At 37.4% G+C, this 27,681-nt stretch overlaps 1 protein-coding gene across 6 annotated transcripts in view; it reads left to right on the forward strand.

Moving 5' to 3' along the window:
• Positions 1-27,681, forward strand: part of LOC136246619 (uncharacterized) — an 82,404-nt gene that overhangs the window by 18,888 nt on the left and 35,835 nt on the right. For all 6 annotated transcript variants that reach the window (XR_010696681.1, XR_010696684.1, XR_010696682.1 and 3 more), the window contains exons 6-11: positions 3,894-4,112; positions 6,863-6,937; positions 8,342-8,614; positions 10,378-10,599; positions 15,162-15,308; positions 15,433-15,717. Coding sequence is in view for 1 of the 6 variants with exons in the window: in XM_066038143.1 (XP_065894215.1) it covers positions 3,894-4,112; positions 6,863-6,937; positions 8,342-8,614; positions 10,378-10,599; positions 15,162-15,308; positions 15,433-15,717 (1,221 nt within the window). In the remaining 5 variants the exon portion in view is untranslated. The remainder of the gene's footprint in view (positions 1-3,893; positions 4,113-6,862; positions 6,938-8,341; positions 8,615-10,377; positions 10,600-15,161; positions 15,309-15,432; positions 15,718-27,681) is intronic.

The raw sequence follows: 27,681 nt of genomic DNA on the forward strand, positions 1-27,681 counted from the left end.
CTCTCTACAGGTGATTTGCTTGCATCTGAACTCTCTACATGATGGTTCTTTGTAGCTGAACTCTCTACAAGGTAATTTCTTTTAGCTGATGTCTCTACAAGGTCACTAGTTTGTAGCTGAACTCTCTACCTCTACATTATGATTTCTTTGTAACTGAACTCTCTACAAGGTGACTCCTTCTAGTTGATCTCTCTACAGGGAGATTTGTTTGTAGCTGAACTCTCTACAGGTGATTTGTTTGCAGTTGAACTCTCTACATGATGGTTCTTTGTAGCTGAACTCTCTACAAGGTGACTTCTTCTAGCTGATCTTTCTACAGGGAGATTTGTTTGCAGTTGAACTCTCAACATGATGGTTTCTTTGTAACTGAACTCTCTACAAGGTGACTTCTTCTAGCTGATCTTTCTACAGGGAGATTTGTTTGCAGCTGAACTCTCAACATGACGGTTTCTTTGTAACTGAACTCTCTACAAGGTGACTTCTTCTAGCTGATCTTTCTACAGGGTGATTTGTTTGTAGCTGAACTCTCTACAAGGAAACTTCTTCTAGCTGATCTCTCTACAGGGAAATTTACTTTTAGCTGAATTCTCTACAGGTGTTTTGTTTGCAGCTGGACTCTCTACATGATGGTTTCTTTGTAGTTGAACTCGCTACAAGGTAATTTCTTCTAGCTAATCTTTCTATACGGTGATTTGTTTGTAGCTGAACTCTCTACAAGGAAACTTCGTCTAGCTGATCTCTCTACAGGGAGATTTGCTTGTAGCTGAACTCTCTACATGTGATTTGTTTGCAGCTGAACTCTCTACATGATAGTTTCTCTGTAGCTGAACTCTCTATAAGGTAACTTCTTTTAGCTGATGTCTCTACAAGGTCACTAGTTTGTAGCTGAACTTTCTACATGATGGTTTCTTTGTAACTGAACTCTCTGCAAGGTGACTTCTTCTAGCTGATCTTTCTACAGGGTGAATTGTTTGTAGCTGATCTCTCTACAGAGTGACTTGTTTGTAGCTGATCTCTATACAGGTTACTTATTTCTAACTGATCTCTTGAATTCTGTTCAGGGTGACTGCTCTATTAGGATGACTGCTCTATTAGAGTATCTCGATCTCGCACTTGCTGCACCAAGTTGGATTTCGTGTTATAACTCCGTGGCTTTAAGTCTGATTCTTCTACACCATTGAAGAGCCTTTCTAAGATGATTACTCCATCTATACAGCGATTTTCAAAGCATTCCCCTTAGCGGTTTATCTGGTAGGCGTGGCAAGTAGTCGTTTTTTATTAGCTAATCTCTATTGCGTAATTGTTACACACTGTTGGTTTTTTCATTATATCTTCCTGGTTGTTAACTCGATTTCTTTCAAACCACAAAAGGTTTGAGGTTCAATAGTTAACCTAATTACCCACCGATTTTCAGCTTCTTCCCATACGCGGTTTACCCTGTAGGCGTGACAACATATTGGTGTTATTTTTCGTGAATAATCGATCATAACTCTTTTCCTGTTTATCGTATCCTAGCCAATGTTGGTACAGAGATGCGCCTATATACCCCCCTTCTATGTGCTAAATTTCAAGGCAATCGGATATGGCGTTCGCGTTTTATAGCAGTTTTTGTAAGTGTGCGAAAAGAGGAAGAAAAATAAGAAGAAAAAAAAATGAAGAAACTAAGCCAATTTTTGAAGTCGCATATCTCGGGAACGCGCGAGGCGATTTTGCTCTAATTTGGAATGTGGAGTCCTGAAGGTGGAGGGAGTGTTCACAGCAAAAATCGTCTTGTTTCATCAAGGCAGCACAGAGCTACGGAGGTGCGAAAAGTGAGTTTTCTTTCTTCCTGTCAATATACTACGGGTGTTACGCTCCGGCTTCTTGGGCTGCACGACACACTACCGTGTGTCTTGATATTATGTGATGTTCAGTAAGTAATAAATGAAATAGCACAAAAGTCCTTTAAATGCCAGTTCTTGTTTTACCTGAAAAATAAAAATGGTGGACAAACATCAGAATATAGAAACACAAAATGAAATTATATCTAATCCAAAACTGCTAGTTCCAAAAAGGAGTGCGGCCTTCCAAAAATAGCTAGTATGAAATAATGTGATATCAAATGCAGTGGCCAAGAAATGACCGCAATGATATTTATACTATTTCTTGGCTGCCACCTTTGATATCACATCTTTTTTGTACTAGCCTGTTTTTTCGGTAGGCCATACCTTTTCATACTTTGTTGTTTTGGATTTGATTTATATACACTAGTGATTATTTCTAAAGAATGCTGTTACTGAAATTAGACAAAACACATAACACAAGTGACAAAAAAATGTCACCAGTATCTAATCAGTTTACACACTTGTGTCTTGCTTGAAGGTGTATCTATTGGATTTAAACTACTGTACTAACAACCACACGTCAAAATACGTATACTATATGTGACATAGCCTAAATAAGAATCATCAGTAAATTTCTTTATTGACTGAATATTGACAGAGACACTTTTTGTGCTGGTCTATGTTTGCAACTCCACGTGACAGGCAAAACCTTTCAGTACTAATAATTGGGGTGCACATTCAGACTCAAAAGTTTCTTTGATACGCCTGGTGCCATATTTTCCTTTGATGTGGTATGTGAAAATTCACCAGTCATTACATAATTATAAAATCAGGGAAACAAATGTAAGTAAAATTTTAATAGAAATCATAATAATAAAAAGTAAAGTAACAAGATGGCTTGCCTACACTTGCAAGTAGCCACATATATGTATGCTAGTAGACATTTGCTTCTACTATTAACAAGCTACGCACATAAGTAAAATAAAAAAATAATGTGCACTAATATAATCATTATGTAGCTGCAAGTGTTGCTACAAGTTAGCTAACTACTTACTACTACTTAAGTTTACTACTCGATTTTAAACTTCTTAATTCTCCTTGTATGATACCATAACAACAATCATACTTATAGGCCTGTAAGTTAGCAAGAAGCCATGATGTGCTACCCACAAATCAACATCTACACACACGGTAATGGAGAAAGAAATTTGATACAAATGGTAAATGCATTACAACAGCTGCTATGAGCAAAAGTAGCATCCCTTGAACCTACATAAGCATCGTAGAACAGTGATAAAAGCCAACTATAGTTGAATCCAAAACTACTTAAGGGTTGTTTAGAAGACGCTTTTTGCTTGATTATATATACCTAACCAATACTACCTGGCTGTCATGAAGGTTAGGTTAGTTTTAGGTGATACTTTTAAAAATGTAACCCTCCATGACTCACACTACACAGTACTAGTAAACTGCATATTATACTAGAGTCAGGAGTTGTGTTGTTGCTTTATTAGTTTATATATACAGGGAAAGTCAATTGGAGTGAATAAAATATTCTAGGGAGATTTCCTACACCTTCTGGTACAAGATGTATGTATACTTCAGTCATTTTATAGCAATAAGTGAGGATGATTTAAATATCCGCTAATATAGCTTCAGGTGTACAGTAGGTGATCTTCTACAGTAACAGCTGTACATTCTATTTCCGTAATCCATACTCTTTAGCTAATTTAAAAATCCTAGCACTTATTTGTCGTTTAAACGACTATCAATTACAGCAAAGCACAGTGACCATTTAGTAATATTTTCATTCACATTCTGGCCAACCATTATAGACAAGGAAAATTATATAATGGATAAGTGCATTTGCAATCAGTACAGTTACAAGACTTAATAATTAAGGGGATAAAATATTGAATTTCAAAATTCCTTTGCACTAAAATATCTAGAGTATGTAAGTATTTACATAGCAGTTGTTAAAGTCCTGTATGACGATTTGTAGGAATAGTCTTTTGTTTACATGATATAATACATGCCATAAAATGTAAAATGTTAATTATTCACTTGCAGACCACACCCACAAGACTAGCCCATCAAGGCTGATCACAACAAGTAGTATTAACCAGTTAGACAATTATGCAGTAGACAATATCATTATCCGATGTGTTGATGATAGACCATCAGATGACAGAGCAAACAACTACTCCATTAGTAGTCACCATCAGGTTATTGGTAGAAGAAAATGTAGACTTGTAACTAGTAGTACTACTACTACAACAACTAAAAAATGTAAGTGATAAATGTCCATTTTGATTGAACTTTAGTTTACTAGACAATTCACATTTGTATGCACGTTCTCTATGTAGTTTTCAGTATATTAATGTATGTATGTACAAACCTGTATACAACAATGATTTCTTACTTAGTAATTTTACTAGCAGTTAGGGCTGAAACAAAGTTTCAAAAGCTTTGAAACTTTTGTAGGTTTTGTAACCTTTGAAAGTGGATTTACTCCTCTAAAGCTCTGTAACTGTGGATACTGCCATTTACGTACGTATATTCATTCAAAAAGTCATGTGCTCCTTGCATGCATGTATCACCGATAAGATCATGGCATATTTGTAGTCTAAACAGTTGTACTAGAGCCTGTAGTAGTGCTACAGCTGCAACAAAGTGTGAGACCATATGGGTATACACCTATCAATTATGATCATTAATTACTAACATGACATAATCAACAAAGTTTCGAAGCTTTGGTGACTTTCTTGCAAGAAGCTTTGGAGGGTAAATTTTAACTTGCGTTCCAACCGTACTATGCCATACTGTATATTAGGGATCATGGAGATTTGGGTTTTCCTAGCCAAAATATTCACCCAAAAACCAGCTTCACAACAACATCCTGGCACCTTGGTGGTATTGGTTAGGTATAACCAAGCCCAAAAGTTCCCTCAATACAATCCTAAAGGCTTCCAATAAAATGTTACACTTTTTTTATTTATTTTTTTTATAAAATATATTCAATAGAATTTTCTTCTGACAAACTGAATGCCTGATGCCTTCAGGCAAGCGTAACTCGATAACAGCTAACACTATGGGCTTGATTTTTTAACTGTTCTATGTCACTTCATCCCGAGACGTGCCTTGTGGGATACCACAGTACATACTTTGCATCCATTATGGACTTACCTTTGTCCTCCTTTGTGTCTCATTTCTTTTTGCTGACAGCCCTAGGTGCCGATTCATGGTAGTGTGATGTGTGGCTTCCCTGCAGTACATTTGTAAACAATTGTTCGTATTTTCCGTGGTGACTGGATTGATAGCAGAAGCAATTCTAACACTGTTCTTCATTTGTAATGCTGTGTAACAGGCTAAACATAGCTGAAAGCAAAGCGTAATGGCCACTGCACTTTTGAAGTAGTTTTTGATAGCTGGGGCATGCATTCAGACGAAAACATTAATTCTGGTCTGGCGCCATCCTTTTTTTTTATGTAGCATGCGTGGGTTCACCAGTCATAATAATGTTACAAAAAAGTAACCAATCAAGTTTAAGTAAAGATTAGACATTTTAAGTTCGATTAGTGATCATAGAAAACAAGTTAGTTTTGTGCTACAGTACTTCTGAAAACCAAGTGCCATGCAGCTAGCTAACTCATCTGGAATTAACCAATAGGTTTTTGGTTGTGCAATATTACTAAAGTAATTGCTGGGTCTGGGATTTTTTTCTGCATTCTTCAACGTTTCAGTTACATGTTTCAGACTCCCTGTATTGACAGGCTTTAGCCTTCTCACGGGTCCTAAGTGGGATAGCATTTAATAAAAAAACCCTTGATGGCAAGAAGTCAATGATTAAGTAGAGGTTGAATGCAGAGAAGATCACAGATCCAGACTGCTTTGTCTCCTCTGGCACATGCCTAGACTGCATGTTGCATGGGATCAAGTCACCACTGGGTCTGGGATTTTTCCTGCGTTCTTCAACATTTTAGCTACATGTTTTAGATTCTCTGTATTCACAGGTTTTAGCCTTCTCACATGTCCCTAGTGGGATAGCATTTAATAATTTAGTAGAATTCTTGGATTTTTTAATTCATGAAATTTTTGTAATTCTTCAATTATATTGCTATGCACTGCTAAGGTAGCGCTTGTTAAACAAACCGCTTTTAACAGCATATTACGCACAGGAGATCTTCTAAACTGTTTTATCGTTTGACTATTGTATTTTTTTCCCACACATTCCCTTGACAAAGCCTCAGAGCTGCTCTTCATTTTCATTTGCATACATATGTAGGGAATATGCCCCTTTCCCAAACTCGAAAGGATAGGCTATTCCTGTTAGTCTACAAGGATAGCACTGTTGTTTCTCAATTGTTAAATGCCTGTAAAACCCAAAGGGAAGGTAATCACAAAATCTGAGGAGACTCGCCACACCCATATTTCAGACCCCGAAAAGAAGCCACCTCAGAGCAAAGTTTACCTGTGTAGAAGTTTAGTACAACCTTCATTTTGCTTTCATTTCTTATGTAAAAGCTGCTTTTACCATTTAAAAATTTTGCTCACGTGGGTGCGTACGGACAAACATAGATAGAGATACACACACATACACACACACACACATACACACACACACACACACAAACACACACACACACACACACATACAATACACACACACATACACACACACACTTTTACGAAAACAATTTCAGTAAACCAGGCATGTGCCCACAGTCGACCTTTGGCTGGCTGTGGGTGCAAGCCTGGTTTTAAAAAGTAGGGAAACAAGGGAGGTCGCCTACACCTGCAGATATGCTAGTGAACGTTTAATCCCTAATTCAGTCTTGGTCTTGGTATAACTGGATTAGGGATTAAATGTTCACAGTATATCTGCAGGTGTAAGTGACCTCTCTTGTTTCCCTCCTTTTTCTAAGATCCCTAATAGAACTTAAAATTTCTATTTTTCCTTAAACTTGTATAGAATACAGTATGTATGCATACATAGTTCCACCTTGCAAACTCATCATTTAACATTACATATTCCACAGGTCATCCAGTGAACATGATGAGAACTACTAGAATCAGATCAAGTGCGGATCTGTCATGTCTCATGAATCCATCAGGTAATAATATTGTACACTTGTAGAGCATGTGCATGAAGCCATGAATACAAACATGCACTATCCGTATCTAGAAATGTGGTCGTGGAGTTCCCATGAGTGTTTGCCCTCTGTGCCTTGCCTTTCCTGTAATCTCTGGTTGTCATCTTCAATAATGGAACCATTATCAACAGTACTTTCTGTGTTATAGATGTCACAATACCGTTTAAAGCACTCGTGTACGTAAGAGCCTAAGAGGTATGTATTATTAGCTAGTAGATACCATACCTGTAGTTTCACGATTAGATTAGTATGCCCCTTTATGATTAGCAGTGATCAAGCACCATGACACATCACTTAATGATCTAGCAGTGCATACTCATTGCGATCAATCATATTGACTGCGTTTCTTACTAACAGCACAGTGAAAAGGAGACATAAAAACACCACACTACTTGATAATATCACATATATATAGGTCCACAGCTATGTTTAGGATTCAGTCACACGATCTGTATATCACAGTTATGTATACATACAATTATTCTGCAACAAAAACTAAACAAATATACGTAGTGTATTTTAAAAATATAGGGATTCAGTTGATAGAAAGATTTGAAACAAGAGATGAATGATAGTATAAAACATAGCTCTCCCTTAGGGAAAATCTCTACTTTGGTATTGAACAAAGTAATTGTTATATATGTAAATATGTATAACACGCCAATGTATGGATTTTTCCACTTCCACAAGTGGCTTTGATGTGTGACTGGATCTGTGAAAATCCACATAGTGATGCATTTTTTAAATTCTTTGTTATTGAACATTTATAATCTACTTAGCCAAGTGTGTGCTCTGGCCAAGTTTTAGCCTTGTATGCCAACAAGTGTTGGGATTACACCCGTACAAAGTACCAACAACAGAAAATCAAATTGTACAGGGAAAATAAAGTACAGGCGATTACAAAAATGGCTGTAACTTACGTACAAACATAATGCAGTAGATGCAGACTTTCACCATTATGCTCGCCATGAATAGGGTGATCCATTACTGGGTAAGTTTCCCTTATATCACCTTTCTTCACTACATACAGAGACGAAATCAGTGAAGGAAAAGATTGATTGCATATGATCGTTTTGACATGATGTAAACAAATGCCCATAACTCACGTATCCTTTAATCTGCTGCACTGAAACAGAATTTCAAACTCCTCTTGAGGAGGCGAATAAGATGATATAATTTTTTTATCATTGGACCCTTTCTTCACAAGGAACAAAGCATTTAAAAAATTTACGATTACACAAATATTTTACCCATTGCAATCAGTGGCTTATGCTGAAAATTTAGGCTTGCACTATTATGTTGGATTTTTGCAAATCTGGTCACATTATGTTCATGTTTGTGAATTGTCAATTAAATACTATGTAGACTGGATGATACTGGATGAACACTTTTGTAATTGTTTACCTGATGATTACCAGTCTACACTAGTTAAGTTGAAGAAGTTACCCCAATTATCAAATGATGATCACCAACAACTGAGAACTATGATATCATCATCATGTGAAGCCCAACTGGTCAATGAGAAGATTGTCACTTTTCTTGTAGTAAAATTATGTTTTAATGGAAGTAGTGATAGTCTAGTAGGATTGCGTGAGGATTTGGTTGTATCTGATAAATCAGCTAGTGCTATACAACAAGGTAGATATGGTACGCATGTATATACTGTACAGTATGCATTTATGCTATTCTATTTTACATGGGTATGGATTTAACAGTGTGTTTTAGTGACATGTACTAGTTGTAGCATAAGCATAAGTCCAGAGCGTCCATGTTAAGCTAATATGCAACATTTTCAAATATACTTACAAGTACAACCACTGATATAAGTGCCTAAAATGTGAACTAGTTTGGGAAAACTGATCTTATTACTTTTTATAAATGTATCGAGAAATTCTGGTATTAAGTGTTTTAGTGTGTTGTTGTTGAAGCTAAAGTATGTATTGTACACCAATTTTTCACTAATTCCTACAAGTAGCCAACAGCTAAAAAGTTTCCAGAATTTTAGATAATTTTTAACTCATTGTTGATTGTATCAGGAAAACTCCAAAAGGGTGGTGGGCAGGGAGTGGAGGAAAGGGCAAAAAGTTCCTTTTTTTACAAAATGAAATTTAGAGTAGCAATGAATTAGGCAAACATTCAGATATCAAAACTGACTAAAACGAAGGATATTTATGGCACAGGTTGTTGTTTAGCCACATACAGCCATCGTCAGCCTGGCCAGCCATCATGGCTGGCCAGAGCTTCAATAAGTCCTAAGACCATTACGTTTGTCACTGTGTTTGGAAAAAGCAGCCAGCAAGGCAGAACACTCAAGTCTAGCTATTTTTGATTATAAAGTTTGATAGTTTATTGATGTAGCTTTGTGTTCTTGGTGTAATTCAATTATGCTGTCATAGGTAATAAGACCAGTTTTCCCAGATCCAGTCACAAGTATTATAATTACAGATTGGCAGATGGTAACATTGCAGCTGTGTTTTAAATTTATAAATCGACAAGTCCTAGGGTACATGTATTGGGTATGTAAAAGTTCAGATACAGCACTTTGCATAAAAAAGTTTGCGAATTTGTCATGAGGATTCACTATACCTTCCTGAAACCATAATCATGAAGGTTGGGCAAAGTTTACATAGCTATAACATTTTTCATGAGTTTACAGGTCTACAGTACCTTTGCAAATATGTATGGCTACCTTCGTGAACTTGTAGAGTTGCAAGATTTTCTTACATACCATTTGCCTACACAAACTTGTAGGGGTTCAGTTTTAACATTCAAATACTACTCGCATACCTATGTAGACCGTTTGCCTCACCTTTGCATGAAACTATTCACAATTGTATCGTGTACTAAAAAAGTACATGAACATTTGGGAATATAGGGTGATGAGATTACAGACTTTTTAATGCAAGGTACTGTAATTGAGTTTACAAGCTGTTTTGTCATTAAACACTATTGACAGAAGTACCAGCCTTGTTGTTATACAGAGGTTTTTTGTTATCTTGCGACAAAACAAATTCTAAGACTTACTCTTTCATTTTGGTGTACTCCTGTTTGTCTTCACACTTCGTGTCATAAACCACTTCTATGTGAGTGCCTAATACATAATCTACCCTCACAAAAAGGATATCCAAAATGGCAGAGCATCTTGTAGCTGTTATTGGATGGCTAGAATTACTCTATAATATTCTGTACACATACTGTCAACCAATGTTGAATTGTAGCAGATATTAAACCATAAGTTTATGGTTAAATACATATATCTCAATGCTGTTCCTTGTGTGTGGAATGCCTCTTTAATCAGAAATTAATGTACATATATGTAAATACAAGTTTGCAAACATCATGTACTGTGTATTCTCATTTATTCTTGTTTCAAAGTCATAATGGGAATTTTATGCATCTAGCTCTCCCTAGTTCAACTTCTGGAATTTCAACATTACCTTTCAATTCATCTTTTCAAGGATCATCAGTTGGTTTAGTTGTGAGGTCACTTAGTCTAACCAGCACACCACAGGTTATATCAACCAGCTCCAGTATGGTTGTAACTCAGTCTAATACTAACAATTATGTGGTTACTAGTACAACTACTCAACTACTAACATGTTCTCAATCTGTAACTACTACAAGTATGTCTTACCATATTATGTACATATATGAATTTTCAGAAAGCTTTTGTCACATGCATATCCTCAAAAATGGATATTTTATATTATCCTGTGATTGTAACTACGTATGTATATGTATAATTTCTTGTGTTATTTGACATCTATGTATGGACAAGTATGTACTTTTGACTGTGTTAATAAAAACATTGATTTAGTACTCAAAAGTGTACATAGACAAGAAGGAACTTCAAATTCATGGTGGAGCTTTCAATGTTAGGAGATCAGCATGCGAGACAAATGGTGGATAAATTGTGGTGAATTTACCATGCAGCCAATAGCGAACAATTATAAAATAGCTAAATAGATTTGGCAGCTTTGCTTTGATTCATCACACATTAGTCATGTTGTAACTACAGTATATTATGATAGCACAGAAAATCCTATTAATAATGCTATTCAAGTTGAAGTGCAGTTATCTCAACTGTAGATACATATGCAGAAATATGAAATATGAGCACGACTGCTTGATTAAAGTATCAAGACATACAGTAGTGTGTCGTGTGGCCCGAGAAGCCAGCATGCCATACCGTGAGTATATTAACAGGAAGAAAATAAATGTGATTTTCACACCTTTGTAGCTCCGTGATCCCTTATCTGATTGAAACCAAATTTGCTGCACAAGTGCCCACGCGGTAAGGGAGTCTACATTCCAAATTTGAAGAAAATCATTTTGGCCATTTCCGAGATACGAGCAGCCAAATTTCGGTTTTTTTTCTTCTACTTCTTTTTGCACACTTTGCAAAATCCGCCATAAAACACGAATACGTGCTCCAATTGGGCTGAAATTTTGGCACACTTCAAGTGCCCAGTAAGGCGGATCTCAGTACCAACTTTGGTAGGAATCCGATAAACATTCGCTGAGTTATGGCCGATTATTCGCTTAAAAAAAGGTCGAAGGTCTGTCACGCCTACAGGGTGAACCCCTTGAAGGAATGAGCTGAAAATTGCTGTGTAAATGGAGTAGTCATCGTAGGAGTGCCTTTTTGTGGTTTGAAAAGAATCGAGGTAAAGGCCATCAAGATATGACACAAAACCCAACTTGTGTCACAATTACGTGATCAATTTTTATGAATAAATAAACCCTTTTTTGATAAACATAAAATTAATAACATTTTACAGAGATACATTGCTATTGATCTGCATACAAATAATGACATAATAATTAGTCATGTAATGGGGAAAGCCCGGTCTCTGCTTCTACCAAGGCAACTGCAGCTAATGGGTTCTCATGAGAAAATCTACTGGAAGAAGAGCGAGAACCACGTAGACATCGGATGGCTGACCGTAAAAGAGAAAATGACAGGCAACATCTGATCCAGCCCATAACAACAGTATAATGTTCATTCCTCTTCTCTGAAAGGAGGGAAGCTAAAAAAACAATTGCTTGGTCAGCCATCCCACCAACCTTTAGTTTTCACTCCTACCAGGCAAACTGCTTAGAGTAATGAACTGAAAATCGGTGTGTAGCTGAAATAATCATCATAGAAAATCGTTGCAGTAGTACAGAAGAATCGGATTACAAACCACTGAGTTATGATTCGAAAGCCAACTACGTGTAGCAAATGCGAGATCGATATACTCTAATAGAACAGTCACCCTAATAGAGCATTCAGCTACGTTTATAATTTAATCCATTATAGAATTATATTGCATTGCAAGTTATTCTGTAGGGAGTTCAGCTACAAACAGTTAATCTTATAGATAATTCAGCTACAAACAAGTCACCCTGTAGAGAGCTCAGCTACGAAAAGATCACCCTGTAGAGAGTTCAACTAGAAGAAGTCACCTTGTAGAGAGTTCAGCTACAAAGAAACCACCATGTAGAGAGTTCAGCGGCAAACAAATCACCCTGCAGAGAATTCAACTATAAACTGTAGAGATATCACCTAGATACAAGTTACCCTATAGGGATCAGCTACAAACAAATCACCCTGTATAAATATGTGTTGGAAACAATTCACCGTGTAGAGAATTCAACTAGTAACAAGTCACTCTGAAAAGAGTTCAGCTACAAACAATGAGAGTTTCAGCTACAGTTCAGTTATGTATAAGAAGTCACCTTATTACCTACAGTATGTGATTATCATGTATTGTTAAATATAGAAATATTTTTAATCAGACAAAAAGCTGTACACAAAATTTCTTCTTTTGTTCCACAATTCCTGCAGAAAAAAAAAGTTAAAAGGAAGCACCAAAGCCAGTTTATGGCCGGCTTTGTGGCTTTGAATACAAAAAGAAGTGATATCTAAACCAAAACAGCCAAGCTGTAAAAAAAAGAGTGTGGCCCTCAAAAAGGCCAGTATGAAAAAAAGATGTGAAGTGGAGGAGGGAACGCAAATTCACCTGAATTGTCGTAATTAAAATTTTTGCCATTAACCTACCATCACAGCCATTTCCTGGCCGCCACCTTGGATTTCACATCTTTTTTCACCCTGGCCTTTTTGGGGGCCGCACTCTTTTTTTACAGCTTGGCTGTTTTGGTTTAGATTTCATCACCAGCATGCATCCTACATGTATATAGTGCAGCATATTAATTTTATATTCAGTTAGAGTAACATGAACATAGCTATTGTAAAATCTCAGTGGGTTTCAATGGTCTAAGCAAATTGTCGAGGCAATTTCACTTATCTAAACACTTTTCTAGAAAAGAAAGATTCTGATAACCAATGCAAAAGTGAGTACGGATATGCACAGTGAGCAAATGCACCCTTCCTCCCACTTTTTACCGTAGAGCACATATCAGAGCCATTTTCATACTTGAACTTAATAATATTCAATCAAAGCAATGAGTTATGGATGGAGACAATGTGTCCACTCTGCCTATACATAGCTTCAGATGAAAGAAAATTTCTTACAAGGTCTAATGAAACATCCAAAATTAATAGTCTAATAAAACAGTCATGCCGTGCATATCCTATAAGTGTTTACTAGGAGGCAAAGTCTGCCCATGACATGATACTGTAAATATTAGTTTTTATACAGTACAAGGCATTCATTAACTGTTCCTTCACAACTTAACACACTGTAGAGTCATATTGTAGACTACTACACTGTAATTTCAGAAATACCAATGTCATATAAAATTGACACAGGAGACATACCGTATAGTAAAAAACTTTGGCGGTGAAAACTTTGACGAATTTGGTGAGTAGCATTCAATCTGCCAAAGTTTTTTCGCAAATCATTTTATATGATCACATGAGCAAATTAAGACTCACATTGAGTAACTAGAACTCGAGATGAAGGTCAGCTCGTACAACCATGCAATAAAGATCGAGCCCTTACTTTGGAGATCTTGATCTTCCTAGGAATGTGTCCCACAGTTGTAAGCACTCCTTGGGATAGCATGGCTTCCCGTTTGCACATCAGTTAGTTCGTCGTCTCGTGATGGATTTGGCCAAATACTTTGATATATCTGCTACTGGAGTTCACTGAGAAGCAAATACGGTCACTCTCGGCATCGCAGGAGATAGAGAAGCACGCTGGCCTTTGCCAGCACGTCGCTAGATCAGTAGTTACAAAAGTACTGCTACAACAACAATGCTAGCTACCTATAGACTTACTACTCTACTTAACCGATGAGTTTACCTTGTCGTTTTATCCTTACCGAGATCCTTACGTACTGTACAGTAAAAAGTTTGGTGAATATTATTATTTCACTCGCCAAGGTTTTTTCCGCCAATTTTTTCAACAGAGGGGTTTCGTCACTCCTTTTTACCACCAAAGATTTTTACTATACGGTACAAATTAGTCATTTTGTATGACTCCTGCAGCAATTTTGTATGATATTCATATTTCCAAATTTACAATGTAATAGAATCACCTACACTGTCAAATATTCTATACAACTCTGAAGACTACTCAGAAAACATAACTGTGACTGTCTCTTGGAAACTAGTCTTAATGCCTATATATTTAACATACAGAATCTCAACAATGGTTGAAGCTACCGTACATGGACCAACTTTCGCATGCTTTATACCAATTCCTTACCTTCCAGAGCATTCACTCTAAAAGTAGCTAATTTTTTAACTAGTATGTATAGTTTTAACTTGAGATTTACTGTATAAGGCGAGCTCCAATAGGGTTGATGGATGAGGTGAAGGAGAGGGAAGGCAAGAGAAAATTAAAGACTAATGTGCAGGGATGAATTAAGCCTACCATTCATGTTGTAAAAGTAGCTAAAATGAAAGGAAATTTATGCCACATACAGTCATCTGCACATACGGCTTGCCACTAGGCTTCAGTAAAGCATCAGCGAAAGCAGATCACTCAAGCCTGGCTGATTTTGACCGTGAAATTAATTTATTCATGTAGCTTTGTGTTCGTGATGACAAATCAAACCTGCATGCTGTTATGGGTGATAAGACTAGTTTTCTCAGATTCAGTTACAATTGTGGTGCACCCACTCTTTCCAAGCCATGTATCTGTTTCAGTAAGGATCCATTTCTAAGATGAATATCTACAGACTGTACTCATTTGTCTTTTTTCCATATGTGTGTATCAATGTATTCCATCCACAGCTACCACAAGTACAGACACAACAAGTAGTAACAATGCAGTAACTAGTGATGGTCATCATTTCCACACTACTTCTACTCCAGTATCAGCTGATGTGACTTTGAGTGTGACTGAGTCTACATCACCTGTAACTGATTATACTTCACATTGTAAGCAAAAAGCATATGCCAGTTAGTATACTGTTGCATGGAATTAACATTCTGCTATTGGTTGTGTTGTCTGTTGTCCCACAACAAATTCTCTGTAAATGGTATTAAATATTTCCAATTTCAGTTCTTCAACTGGTGAGGTCAAAGTATGATGATATAGTTCAATCACTACCTAGTGACTATGAGAAAACACTACAAGTTGTACAGGATAATTTAACTGATGATCAGATTTGTGGTGTGCTCACTAGTCCCAACTACACTATTGCTAATAAAACTATACTGAATTGTCTGATGAAGAATGTGAAATGTTCCGATAATGTTTTTGAATTTTGTATTCAGATGGAAAAGATCACTTCACTACTACCTGAAACAAGTTTATTAGTTACAATTATTAATGAGTTAACAATGGGTAAGGAACACAGTGTGTGTATTCTGTTTTTCATACACCCAGACGCATGATAGCATGTTATGTGGCCAAGATAGCCAGTATGCCACACAATGTGTACATTAACTGGAAGAAAGGAAATAATATTAAATGTACATTTGTAGCTCCCATGATCCCTTATCCAAAAGGAATGAATGCTATGGTGTACTTGCCTGTTTATTAAAGTTATCCACATAGCAAATTTTAAGGAATAATACTAGCCATTCACGACCAAAGTTTTTATGGGTTTTATTCTTCTTCATCTTTTCAGAATTGCTATGAATTCAAACACATTTATCTGATCAAGTAGGCACAAATAGGCACACAAATAGGCACACATGGGGGAGGAGGTCCAATATTGAATTCTAGATGCAAACCCGACTACTTTTGGAGTTATGACTGATTATTTGTATAAAAAAAGATCGACTTGTTGTCATGCCCACATTTGGTGGAAAGATTTTCATGCCTTGTGAATTTAAGCACTACATTAGTAAATTTGCTTCTAGAAACTTAAAATCATCAATTCGCTGTTGTATAAGTCTTTTATCAAATTTTATTAAATTGCATGAGACTACTATTGGTGCTACCAAGAGTTCATAATAATATCTAATCCAAAACAGCCAAGCTGTAAAAAAAGTGTGCGGCCCTCAGAAAGGGTATGGTGAAAAAAGATGTGAAATCCAAGGTGGCGGCCAAGAAATGGCTGTGATGGTAGGTAGGTTAATGGTAAAAAGTTTAATAATGACAATTCAGGTAAATTTTGTGAAGCGGCACAAAAATTCACCTGAATTGTCGTTATTAAAATTTTTACCATTAATCTACCATCACAGCCATTTCTTGGCTGCCACCTTGGATTTCACATCTTTTTTCACCATAGCCTTTCTGAGGGCCGCACACTTTTTTTACAGCTTGGCTGTTTTGGATTAGATTTCATTTCTTTTTGTATTTGTATACCCCAAAGCCGGCCTATGGCCAGCTTTGGGACTTTTTTAACCTATGTTTTTTTTCTTTACTACAGGAAGAAGTAAAGATGAAGTAAAGATGAAGTAGATATACTTTAAATATTTTATCAGTAAATGTACAAATTATATATATATAATACATATGTGACCGGATTTGCAAAAAGGGGCCTTCCACACACATCCAATTTGCCAACTTTGACAATTGATAACTTCAGATTGGAAAGAGCTATTGCCTTGAAATTTGGGCAGTGGTGATTTCTTTGCAGCTGAACTCTCCACATGATGGTTTCTTTGTAGCTGAACTCTCTACAAGGCAATTTCTTCTAGCTGATCTCTCTACAGGGAGATTTGTTTGTAGCTGAACTCTTTAGGTGGTGATTTCTTTGTAGCTGAACTCTCTCCAAGGTGACCTCTTCTAGCTGATCTCTCTACAGGGTGATTTGTTCGTAGTTGAATTCTGTACAGGTGATTTGTTTGCAGCTGAGCTCTTTACAAAACGGTTTCTTAGTAGCTGAACTCTCTAAAAGGTAACTTCTTCTAACTGATCTTTCTACAGGGTGATTTGTTTGTAGCTGAACTATCTACAAGGTAATATCTTCTAGCTGATCTCTCTACAGGGTGATTTGTTTGTAGCTGAATTCTGTACAGATGATTTGTTTGCAGCTGAGCTCTTTACAGAATGGTTTCTTTGTAGCTGAACTCTCTACAAGGTAATTTCTTCTAGCTGATCTCTCTACAGGGAGATTTGTTTGTAGCTGAACTATCTACAAGGTAACTTCTTCTAGCTGATCTCTCTACAGGTTGATTTGTTCGTAGCTGAATTCTGTACAGGTGATTTGTTTGCAGCTGAGGTCTTTACAAAATGGTTTCTTTGTAGCTGAACTCTCTACAAAGTAACTTCTTCTAACTAATCTTTCTACAGGGTGATTTGTTTGTAGCTGAACTATCTACAAGGTAATATCTTCTAGCTGATCTCTCTACAGGGTGATTTGTTTGTAGCTGAATTCTGTACAGGTGATTTGTTTGCAGCTGAGCTCTTTACAGAATGGTTTCTTTGTGGCTGAACTCTCTACAAGATAATTTCTTCTAGCTGATCTCTCTACAGGGAGATTTGTTTGTAGCTGAACTATCTACAAGGTAACTTCTTCTAGCTGATCTCTCTACAGGGTGATTTGTTCGTAGCTGAATTCTGTACAGGTGATTTGTTTGCAGTTGAGCTCTTTACAAAATGGTTTCTTTGTAGCTGAACTCTCTAAAAGGTAACTTCTTCTAACTAATCTTTCTACAGGGTGATTTGTTTGTAGCTGAACTATCTACAAGGTAATATCTTCTAGCTGATCTCTCTACAGGGTGATTTGTTTGTAGCTGAATTCTGTACAGGTGATTTGTTTGCAGCTGAGCTCTTTACAGAATGGTTTCTTTGTAGCTGAACTCTCTACAAGGTAACTTTTCTAGCTGATGTCTCTACAAGGTGGCTAGTTTGTAGCTGAACTCTCCACATGGTGGTTTCTTTGTAACTGCACTTTCTACAAGTTGACTTCTTCTAGCTGATCTTTCAATAGGGTGATTTGTTTGTAGCTTCACTCTCTACAAGGTAACTTCTTCTAGCTGATCTCTCTACAGGGAGATTTGTTTGTAACTGAACTCTCTACAGGTGATTTGTTTGAAGCTGAACTTTCTAAATGATGGTTTCTTTGTAGCTGAACTCTCTAAAAGTTAACTTCTTCTAGCTGATCTCTCTACAGGGTGATTTGTTTGTAGATGAATTCTGTACAGGTGATTTGTTTGCAGTTGAGCTCTTTACAGAATGGTTTCTTTGTAGCTGAACTCTCTAAAAGGTAACTTCTTCTAACTGATCTTTCTACAGGGCAATTTGTTTCTGGCAGAATTTTCTACAGTGTGATTTCTTTGCAGCTGAACTCTCTACATGGTGGCTTCTTTGTAGCTGAACTCTCTACAAGGTAACTTCTTCTAGCTGATTTCTCTACAGGGTGATTTGTTTGTAGCTGAACGATCTACAAGGTAACTTCTTCTAGCTGATCTCTCTACAGGGTGGTTTCTTTGTAGCTGAACTCTCTAAAAGGCAACTTCTTCTAACTGATCTTTCTACAGGGCAATTTGTTTGTGGCTGTATTTTCTACAGGGTGATTTGTTTGCAGCTGAACTCTCTACATGGTGGTTTCTTTGTAGCTGAACTCTCTACAAAGTAATTTCTTCTAGCTGATCTCTCTACAGGGTGATTTGTTTGTAGCTGAATTCTGTACAGCTGATTTGTTTGCAGCTGAGCTCTTTACAGAATGGTTTCTTTGTAGCTGAACTCTCTAAAAGGTAACTTCTTCTAACTGATCTTTCTACAGGGAAATTTGTTTGTGGCTGTATTTTCTACAGGGTGATTTCTTTGCAGCTGAACTCTCTACATGGTGGTTTCTTTGTAGCTGAACTCTCTACAAGGTAACTTCTTCTAGCTGATCTCTCTACAGGGTGATTTGTTTGTAGCTGAACGATCTACAAGGTAACTTCTTCTAGCTGATCTCTCTACAGGGAGATTTGTTTGTAGCTGAACTCTCTACAGGTGATTTGTTTGAAGCTGAACTCTCTAAATGATGGTTTCTTTGTAGCTGAACTCTCTACAAGTTAACTTCTTCTAGCTGATCTCTCTACATGGTGATTTGTTTGTAGCTGAATTCTGTATAGGTGATTTGTTTGCAGCTGAGCTCTTTAAATAATGTTTTCTTTGTAGCTGAACTCTCTCAAGGTAACTTCTTCTAGCTGATGTCTTTACAGGGTCACTAGTTTGTAGCTGAATTCTCTACATGGTGGTTTCTTTGTAACTGAACTCTCTACAAGGTAACTTTTTCTAGCTCATCTTTCTACAGGGTGATTTATTTGTAGCTGAATTCTTTACAGGTGATTTGTTTGCAGCTGAGCTCTTTAAAGAATGGTTTCTTTGTAGCTGAACTCTCTACAAGGTACCTTCTTCTAGCTGATGTCTCTACAAGGTCACTAGTTTGTAGCTGAGCTCTCTACATGTTGGTTTTTTTGTAACTGAACTCTCTACAAGGTGACCTCTTCTAGCTGATCTTTCTACAGTGTGATTTGTTTGAAGCCGAACTCTCTACAAGATAACTTCTTCTAGCTGATCTCTCTACAGGGAGATTTGTTTGTAGCTGAACTCTCTACATGATGGTTTCTTTGTAGCTGAACTCTCTACAAGGTAACTTCTTCTAGCTAATCTCTCTACAGGGAGATTTGTTTGTAGCTGAACTCTCTACATGATGGTTTCTTTGTAGCTGAACTCTTTGCAAGTTAACTTCTTCTATTGATCTCTCCACAGGGCGATTTGTTTGTAGCTGAACTCTCTACATGGTGGTTTCTTTGTAGCTGAACTCTACAAGGTGATTTTTTCTAGCTGAACTATCTCTTTCCATAGTTGCATGAACTCCCTACAAGGTAACTTCTTCTAGCTGATCTCTCTACAGGGTGACTTGTGTGTAGCTGATCTCTATACAGGTTTCTTATTTCTAGCTGAGCTCTTGAATTCTCTTCAGGGTGACTGCTCTATTAGAGTATCTCGATCTCGCACTTGCCGCACCAAGTTGGATTTCGTGTTATAACTCCGTGGCTTTAAGTCTGATTCTTCTACACCATTGCTGAGCCTTTCTAAGATGATTACTCCATCTGTACAACGATTTTCAAAGCATTACCCTAAGTGGTTTATCTGGTAGGCGTGGCAAGCAGTCGTTTTTTATTAGCTGATCTCGATTGCGTAATTGTTACACACTGTTGGTTTTTTTTGTTGTATCTTCCTGGTTTTTAGCTCGATTTCTTTCAAACCACAAAAGGTTTGAGGTTCAATAGTTAACCTATTCACCCACCGATTTTCAGCTTCTTCCCATACGCGGTTTACCCTGTAGGCGTGACAACATATTGGTGTTATTTTTCGTGAATAATCGCTCATAACTCTTTGCCTGTTTATCGTATTCACGTGATCCAAGATGGTTGCGAGGTTCATTGCCTCTTCGTTGAACTACTTTTTCAAAGGACTCTGGCCTGTTTTATGGACGTTTTGTCTTGTGATATTGTTGTCATATGATGTGGAGTTAAATCCTGGACCTGTGCGTTATTCATGCTCGGTATGTTACAAGCCTGTTCGTGTTAACCAGCGGGCTTTACAGTGTGATGTTTGTGCCTACTGGTGCCATTGTGTTTGTTGTGGCGTGGATGCTCGATCTTATAAAGTTTTACAGAATACTAAGACTTTTAATTGGACTTGTCCAAAGTGTATTGCTGATGCTTTACCGTTTCATGACTGTTCGGTGCTGAGCTCTTCTTTTACTAGTGATGTATCTGAAATTGCTGACAACAGCAGCTTTGTTGAGTTACCCTTATCTTCGCCTGCTGGGCTGAGAATAGCCAATTTGAATTGCCGCAGTTTGTTGTCAGTCGCTGATGAAGTGTTTGATCTTTTAACTCAAAATCATATTGATATATTTGCCATGACTGAAACATGGCTGGACTCTTGTATTGGTGATTGTGAGATCTTTCCTTACTCTTCAGGTATTAGTATTGTTCGTAGAGACAGGAATCGTCATGGTGGAGGAGTCGCTTTTCTTCTTTCACCTAGAGTTAAATTTGTTGTGAGAGATGAATTATCTGATGGTCAAATTGAGTCGGTTTGGTTGGAACTTTTCCCTGGAACTAAAAGGAACATGCTGATCTGTTGTGTATATCGTCCTCCATCCCAACATGCTTTTTTCGATAAGTTTTTATCTGAGTGTGAGGCAACTCAAATGCATTGTCCTCGGCTGTCAGTACTTGGTGATGTTAATGTTGATCTCTTGAAGTCGTCTTGTTCACTGACTAAATTGTTCTTGTCCATCATGAAACAGCTACAACTTACTGATCTTGTGTGTGTGCCAACTAGAGTTACCATTAACAGTTCTTCACAGATTGATGTTCTTCTCACTACTGATGTACATTGTTTTGATGCTACAAGGGTATATCCTTTTAGTGGCAGCGATCATTGTTTGATTGTTAGTCACTTTTATTCCAGGGGGTTTCGTGCTGACTCTCCATCTCACCGGATTATTTCTGTTAGAAACTATCAAAAGCTTGATAAAGATAAGTTAGATGAAATTTTTATGTGTGATGATATCTGGGATGATGTCTTATCGAAGTTTGACAATCTCTCTGACTGTTTGGAATGTTTCAATTTAATTATTAATGGGTTGCTATATAAACTGGTACCTCTTAAGAATTTGAGAGTTCGTCAGCGGGATTGCCCTTGGCTATCGAATGCTTCTCTTACTAAGGCGCGTCGTCTGCGTGATATTGCTCATAGAAAAGCCTTGAAATCTGGCTCTCTGTCGGACTGGTCATCATATAAATCTCTTCGTAATAGGGTGAATTCCATGCTGCGGTCTGCCAAGGCTAAATATTTTGAAAATCTATCATCTTCACTTAAGAGTACTCCTACCAAGTTTTGGAGACATTTTCGATCATTGTCAAGGAGCTGCAAGCCTTCAAATGGTATACAACTTTCTGTTTCTGCAGATGTGTTCAATGAGTACTTTCTTTCAATTCCACACAAAACAATTGCTAACGTGACTGGTAGTGTGCCAGCTTGTGAGTTTCTAGAAAAATTTCTGGAGAATAAGTCTGTGCCTCAGATGCGGTTCTCTTGTGTTGATGTTGGGACGGTGTCATCTGTTGTTACTAACCTAAATGTTCATAAAGCTACTGGAGCTGATGGGGTCTCTGCTCGGTTTGTTAAAGCTTCTCCTTTTATGGTGAGGGTGATTACTGTGTTGATTAATCGATGTATTGAAAGCTCCACTGTTCCCAATCAGTGGAAGCAGGCTATTGTGACCCCAGTGCCTAAGGTGAAGCACTGTACTAGTATGTCTCACTTTCGTCCAATTTCTGTGTTGCCTACTTTATCTAAGATACTTGAGCGTATCCTGTATGATCAAATGGTTTCACATCTGAACAAGTACAATCTACTGACACCTCATCAGTCAGGATTTCGTTCTGGTTATTCCACTCATGATGTGCTGCTGTATGTAACAGATAAAAGGATTAGGGCTATTGATAGAGGTGAATACACTGGAGCTGTGTTTTTGGATCTGGCTAAGGCCTTTGATACTGTTGATCATGCGATTCTGTGCTCTAAGTTGCAGTGTTATGGTTTTCACGGAGCGTCTTATGCCCTGTTATGTGACTATCTGTTAAATCGACAACAATGTCTGGTGTTTAATGGTAACACATCAGACTGGGGCACTGTTACAATTGGTGTGCCCCAAGGATCTGTTTTAGGTCCATTGCTTTTTGCTTTATACATCAATGATTTGCCATCTGTCGTTGATTACTCTACTATGGACCTGTACGCTGATGATGCTGAGTTACATTATAGCCATTCAGACTTGGGTGTTGTGGAAGCACAAGTTCAATCTGATTTGGACAAGGTAGCTCGGTGGATCAGTAGTTCTCATTTATGTCTTAATGTTGTGAAGTCAACTGCCATGCTCATTGGAAGTCGGCAAAGAATTTCGGGCAAAAGTTTTAATGTCTCAATTGGGGGTATGGCTTTAAGCCAAGTTGACTCTGTTCGATATTTGGGTGTTATAATTGATCCCACATTATCGTGGTCCTTACATATCACTAATATAGCCTCTAGAGCTAGATCAAGACTCTCATCAATCTTTCGGTATGGAACTTTGACACCTGCAGTGCTATGTTTGCTTTATTCAGCTTTTGTCCTACCATTGTTTGATTACTGTGATGTTGTGTGGTGCCCCACCACCGCTAAGTTTACTGCACTGATTGAAAGAACTCACTCTAAGTTTATGAAAAAATTGCCAGCATTGTACCAGAGCAAGTTTTCCTTTACTTTGGTGGAACGTCGTAAGTTTCATACAGCTATACAGATCTTTAAATCTATTCACCAGAAGCTACCTTCGTATCTCCACAATATATTTCACTATTCCAGAGATATCACAGGTCATATTGGTCGAAACATTAATAGACTCTTTGTTCCTAGAGTAAAGAACAATTATGGGAAAAGAAGTTTTTATTACAGGGGAGCTATGATATGGAACAGTTTACCATCAACTGTTACTGAAGCAACCAACTTATCTAAATTTGTACGGTTATATCATGATAAATTTAGTTGATTGTATCTGTGTAGTTTTGTGTACTGTTCTTTGTATACCCTTTTGTGTTGTATGTTTATGTATGTATGTATGTATGTATGTATATATGTATTTGTGTATGTATGTATGTATGCTTGTTTCGCAGGGCTCCACTGAAAATCAGTGTTTTTCACTGAGTGGAATCCCTGTTTAAATATTACAATTACAATTACAATTACAATATTCCAGCCAAAGTTGGTACCGAGATGCGCCTTTATATCCCCCTTCTGTGTGCCAAATTTCAAGGCAGTCGGATATGGCGTTCGAGTTTTATAGCAGTTTTTGTAAGTGTGCGACAAGAAAAAGAAAAATAAGAAGAGGAAAAAAAAAACGAAGAAACTGAGCCAATTTTTGAAGTCGCATATCTCGGGAACGCGCGAGGCGATTTTGCTCAAATTTGGAATGTGGAGTGCTGCAGTTGGAGGGAATGTTCACAGCAAAAATCGTCTTGTTTCATCAAGGAAGCACAGAGCTACGGAGGTGCGAAAATTGCGTTTTCTTTCTTCCTGTCAATGTACTCACGGGTGTTACGCGCCGGCTTCTTGGGCCGCACGACACACTACCGTGTGTCTTGATTTGCAGAAGTTTGTAAATCTTTGTTTCATTGCAGTAGACCAATGGTTATGGGGATTTGTGTACACTATCACGTCAAAATGATTGTACGTTATTAGCTTTCACTGATTTCATCTCTGTGCATAGTGAAAAAAAGATTGTACAAGAGGATAAACTTATCCAGCAATAAATTACTCTATTCATGGTAAACACAATGGTGCAAGTTGCAACTACATTCTATACCTAAAACATTGCAATTGTAAGTTACAAGTCTTACAACTGCTTTTGTAAGTGCCTGTATTTTATTTTCTCTGGAAAATCAGTCATCCTGTTGTTGCTACTTTGTATTGCTGTTCCTCCTTTTTCTCTTTTCTCCACCTTTTTAAACACACTTCGTGTAACATCTTTAAATAGGCTCAGACGTTTTATGCAAGTGCTGCGAAGCCTTAAACAAAAGTTATTGGCATACAAGGGTGAAGCTTTGCCAGAGCATACATACATTTGGCTCTAAGTAACCTAGAACAATGCAGAATTTGGAAATGTGCTATTATGCTGCATATATTAGACAAAACTAGGCTTCCACACACTTCCAATTTTTGACTGAAAATTACTTGTAACTTGTCAACTCAGTATACTATTGACCTACAATTTTCACACAATGCTTTCATTGCATTATACAATAACAGGTACAAACTTTCTTTGAAACATACTCCTGCATTGAGTTATGGTCCTTTAAAGTTACAAATCTGGATGTGTGTGGAAGCCTGCTTTTGTCAAATGCAGTCACGTTTATTGTCTGATCCTGCAGGGACAGGAGGCATTCTCCATTTGTGACTGGGCCTGCAAAAACCGGGAATGTGGGCACAAACTATACCCCATCACACAACAGGTTGTATCTCAGTGCTGGAACAGAATATCTGCATTCTGTAACTTGCATCATAAAGCCAAGTACATGCTAACCAACAGCTCAAAATTGCACTGCAAAAGCGTAATGGTATAAAATGTTATGAGTGATGGAAGTTTGAAAAAGTAGACAAAAATCGTGTGCCCACATGCCCTATTTTCACAGGACCAGTCACATTTACACCAAACTTGCATGTAGTTTAGTTTATGTTCTTAAGTCATAACATCCAGCTGCTGTTCCTCCACTGCTTTCAGAAGTTTTATTGCCTCATAATACTAAAACTCCAGTTCACTCTGTTATATTATAGATGTTGGATGATTCTGTCATAAGAGCTGCTGCACTGCAAACTTCAGGTGCTTCTTAATCTTTTGGCATTGATACTCATGGTTGGAGAAACTTTGCTCATCTTCTAGCATTCTAGTAGTACCTATGAGCACCCAGCATGCATCTTTATTGATGGTGATGCTCTATTCTCTACCAACAGTTGAGATTTCTGTTTCCCAATATGTCACAGCACCATTATGATCACCCACCCTGTTGCACAATTTCAACTACACTGAGGATATTTGATGTAGTCAGTGCTCCTACAATCAAAAACTGTAATTTGTCTACCATCTTAAAGGAAATACTGTCTAAGCTCACTCTTAATTTTCAAAATGCTGTTAGTTTAATAGATGTATCTAGCTGGCTTACTGCAATTCATGTGCAAGAATACAGCTTTCCATGCAGAATACTGCCTTTTGAAATGCCCTAAATCTTGCTTTTAGATATAGTTGGATGCCCTCCCATACATCTTCACACTGTACATGTGGCATCAGCTTTACTATAAGCCATGCCCTGTAATGAATGTGCCACAAAGATGTGAAGGATCTCACAGCTGATCTATTATACATGCTGTAGAGGTCAAACCAAATAATTATAGCCATATACTGTACCTCATATAAAACTGTGGGTCGATCAAAGTGTTCTATTATGACTTCCCAATATAGAACAGTTGCATTCTGCATGGCCTTTATAGAATCGTTTCTAACTTTTATCCTCCTATGCAAGGTTATACGATGGAGTATAAGCATAGTACATGTGTTTAGCCTTTCTCACAATCTCACTAGTGCATTAAGTGTCTAGTAAATTAGAGTGTAGACCCTGCTAAGATAAAGGTACCTACGTACGTTTATACCAGAGAAGGTTGGAAATTTAATCAGTTACTTTTAGATTATAGGAGGAAGAAGCATTGAATCATGACTGTGATACTCATCTCTAACCATCTTTATGGTGGCCAATTGTTATTATCATTCATATCATCATATAAGAATTCCCTCTTCACACATCGTTCTAGTCTCAATATGATCTCCAAATAGGGTGCACACTACTACATATGTACTGTCTTGCAGAATACACTAAACACGATTCACTCGTAATCAAAGACATTACAGAATCTGTGGACTGGTGTAAGATTTCACTTATTGTAAGAAGTACAAATTAAAAATTAATGTGCTAATCAGTGAGGATTATTGCACCAATGTCACATATTTATCATATTTCATCAGATAATAAAGAGGTTTTAGTATGTTTGTAACACAAATTCATATGCATATGCTCTGCATTTGTGACCCAGTCTGGGAAACTGGTCTTATCACATATTTAAAAGTATCAAGAAATACAGGTTTTAAGTATTCAGTGTGTTGTAGCTCACCAATGTTTGAAACTACATACATGTGTCAAATTTTCACACATTTTATACCACTTCCTTCAAGAGCATCCACAGTAGAAGTAGCAAACATTTAAGTATTGCCATTTTAGATAGTGTTTAACTTGATGTTGACTGTACCAGGTGAGCTTCAAAAGGTTGGGAAGCGGGGCTGGAGACAGGCAAGAGACTGTTTTAAAATTTTGAAGAGGAAGGAATAGGGATGAATTAGGGCCATCCAGGTCTCAAAACTGACTAAAATGATAGTACATTTACATCACTCAAAACTCGGAGCTATACACTGTGACTACATACAGCCATCCACAGGCTGACCAGAGCTCCATTATGGCCCCAGGCTGCTCGTACAGATTGTCACTGTGCAGCCATAGCAAAAGCAGACCACTCAAGTCCAGCTTACTTTATTTGATAATTATTTCATGTAGCTTTGTGTTCTTGGTAAAAGAATCAAATCTGCTGTCACGGGGAATAAGACCAGTTTTCCCAGACCAGGACAAATTTATCTACTAAAGACCATCTTATACTCCAGTGCTTCAATTTTTATTGCACAAAACTCATAAATATGTTTGCCTTAAATTCACTGCATATTTGTTCCATGTACATGGCCAATGAAACTGAACAGTCACATAAATCATA

The sequence above is a fragment of the Dysidea avara genome, chromosome 2, assembly GCF_963678975.1.
Source record: "Dysidea avara chromosome 2, odDysAvar1.4, whole genome shotgun sequence".
Classification (NCBI taxonomy): domain Eukaryota; kingdom Metazoa; phylum Porifera; class Demospongiae; order Dictyoceratida; family Dysideidae; genus Dysidea; species Dysidea avara.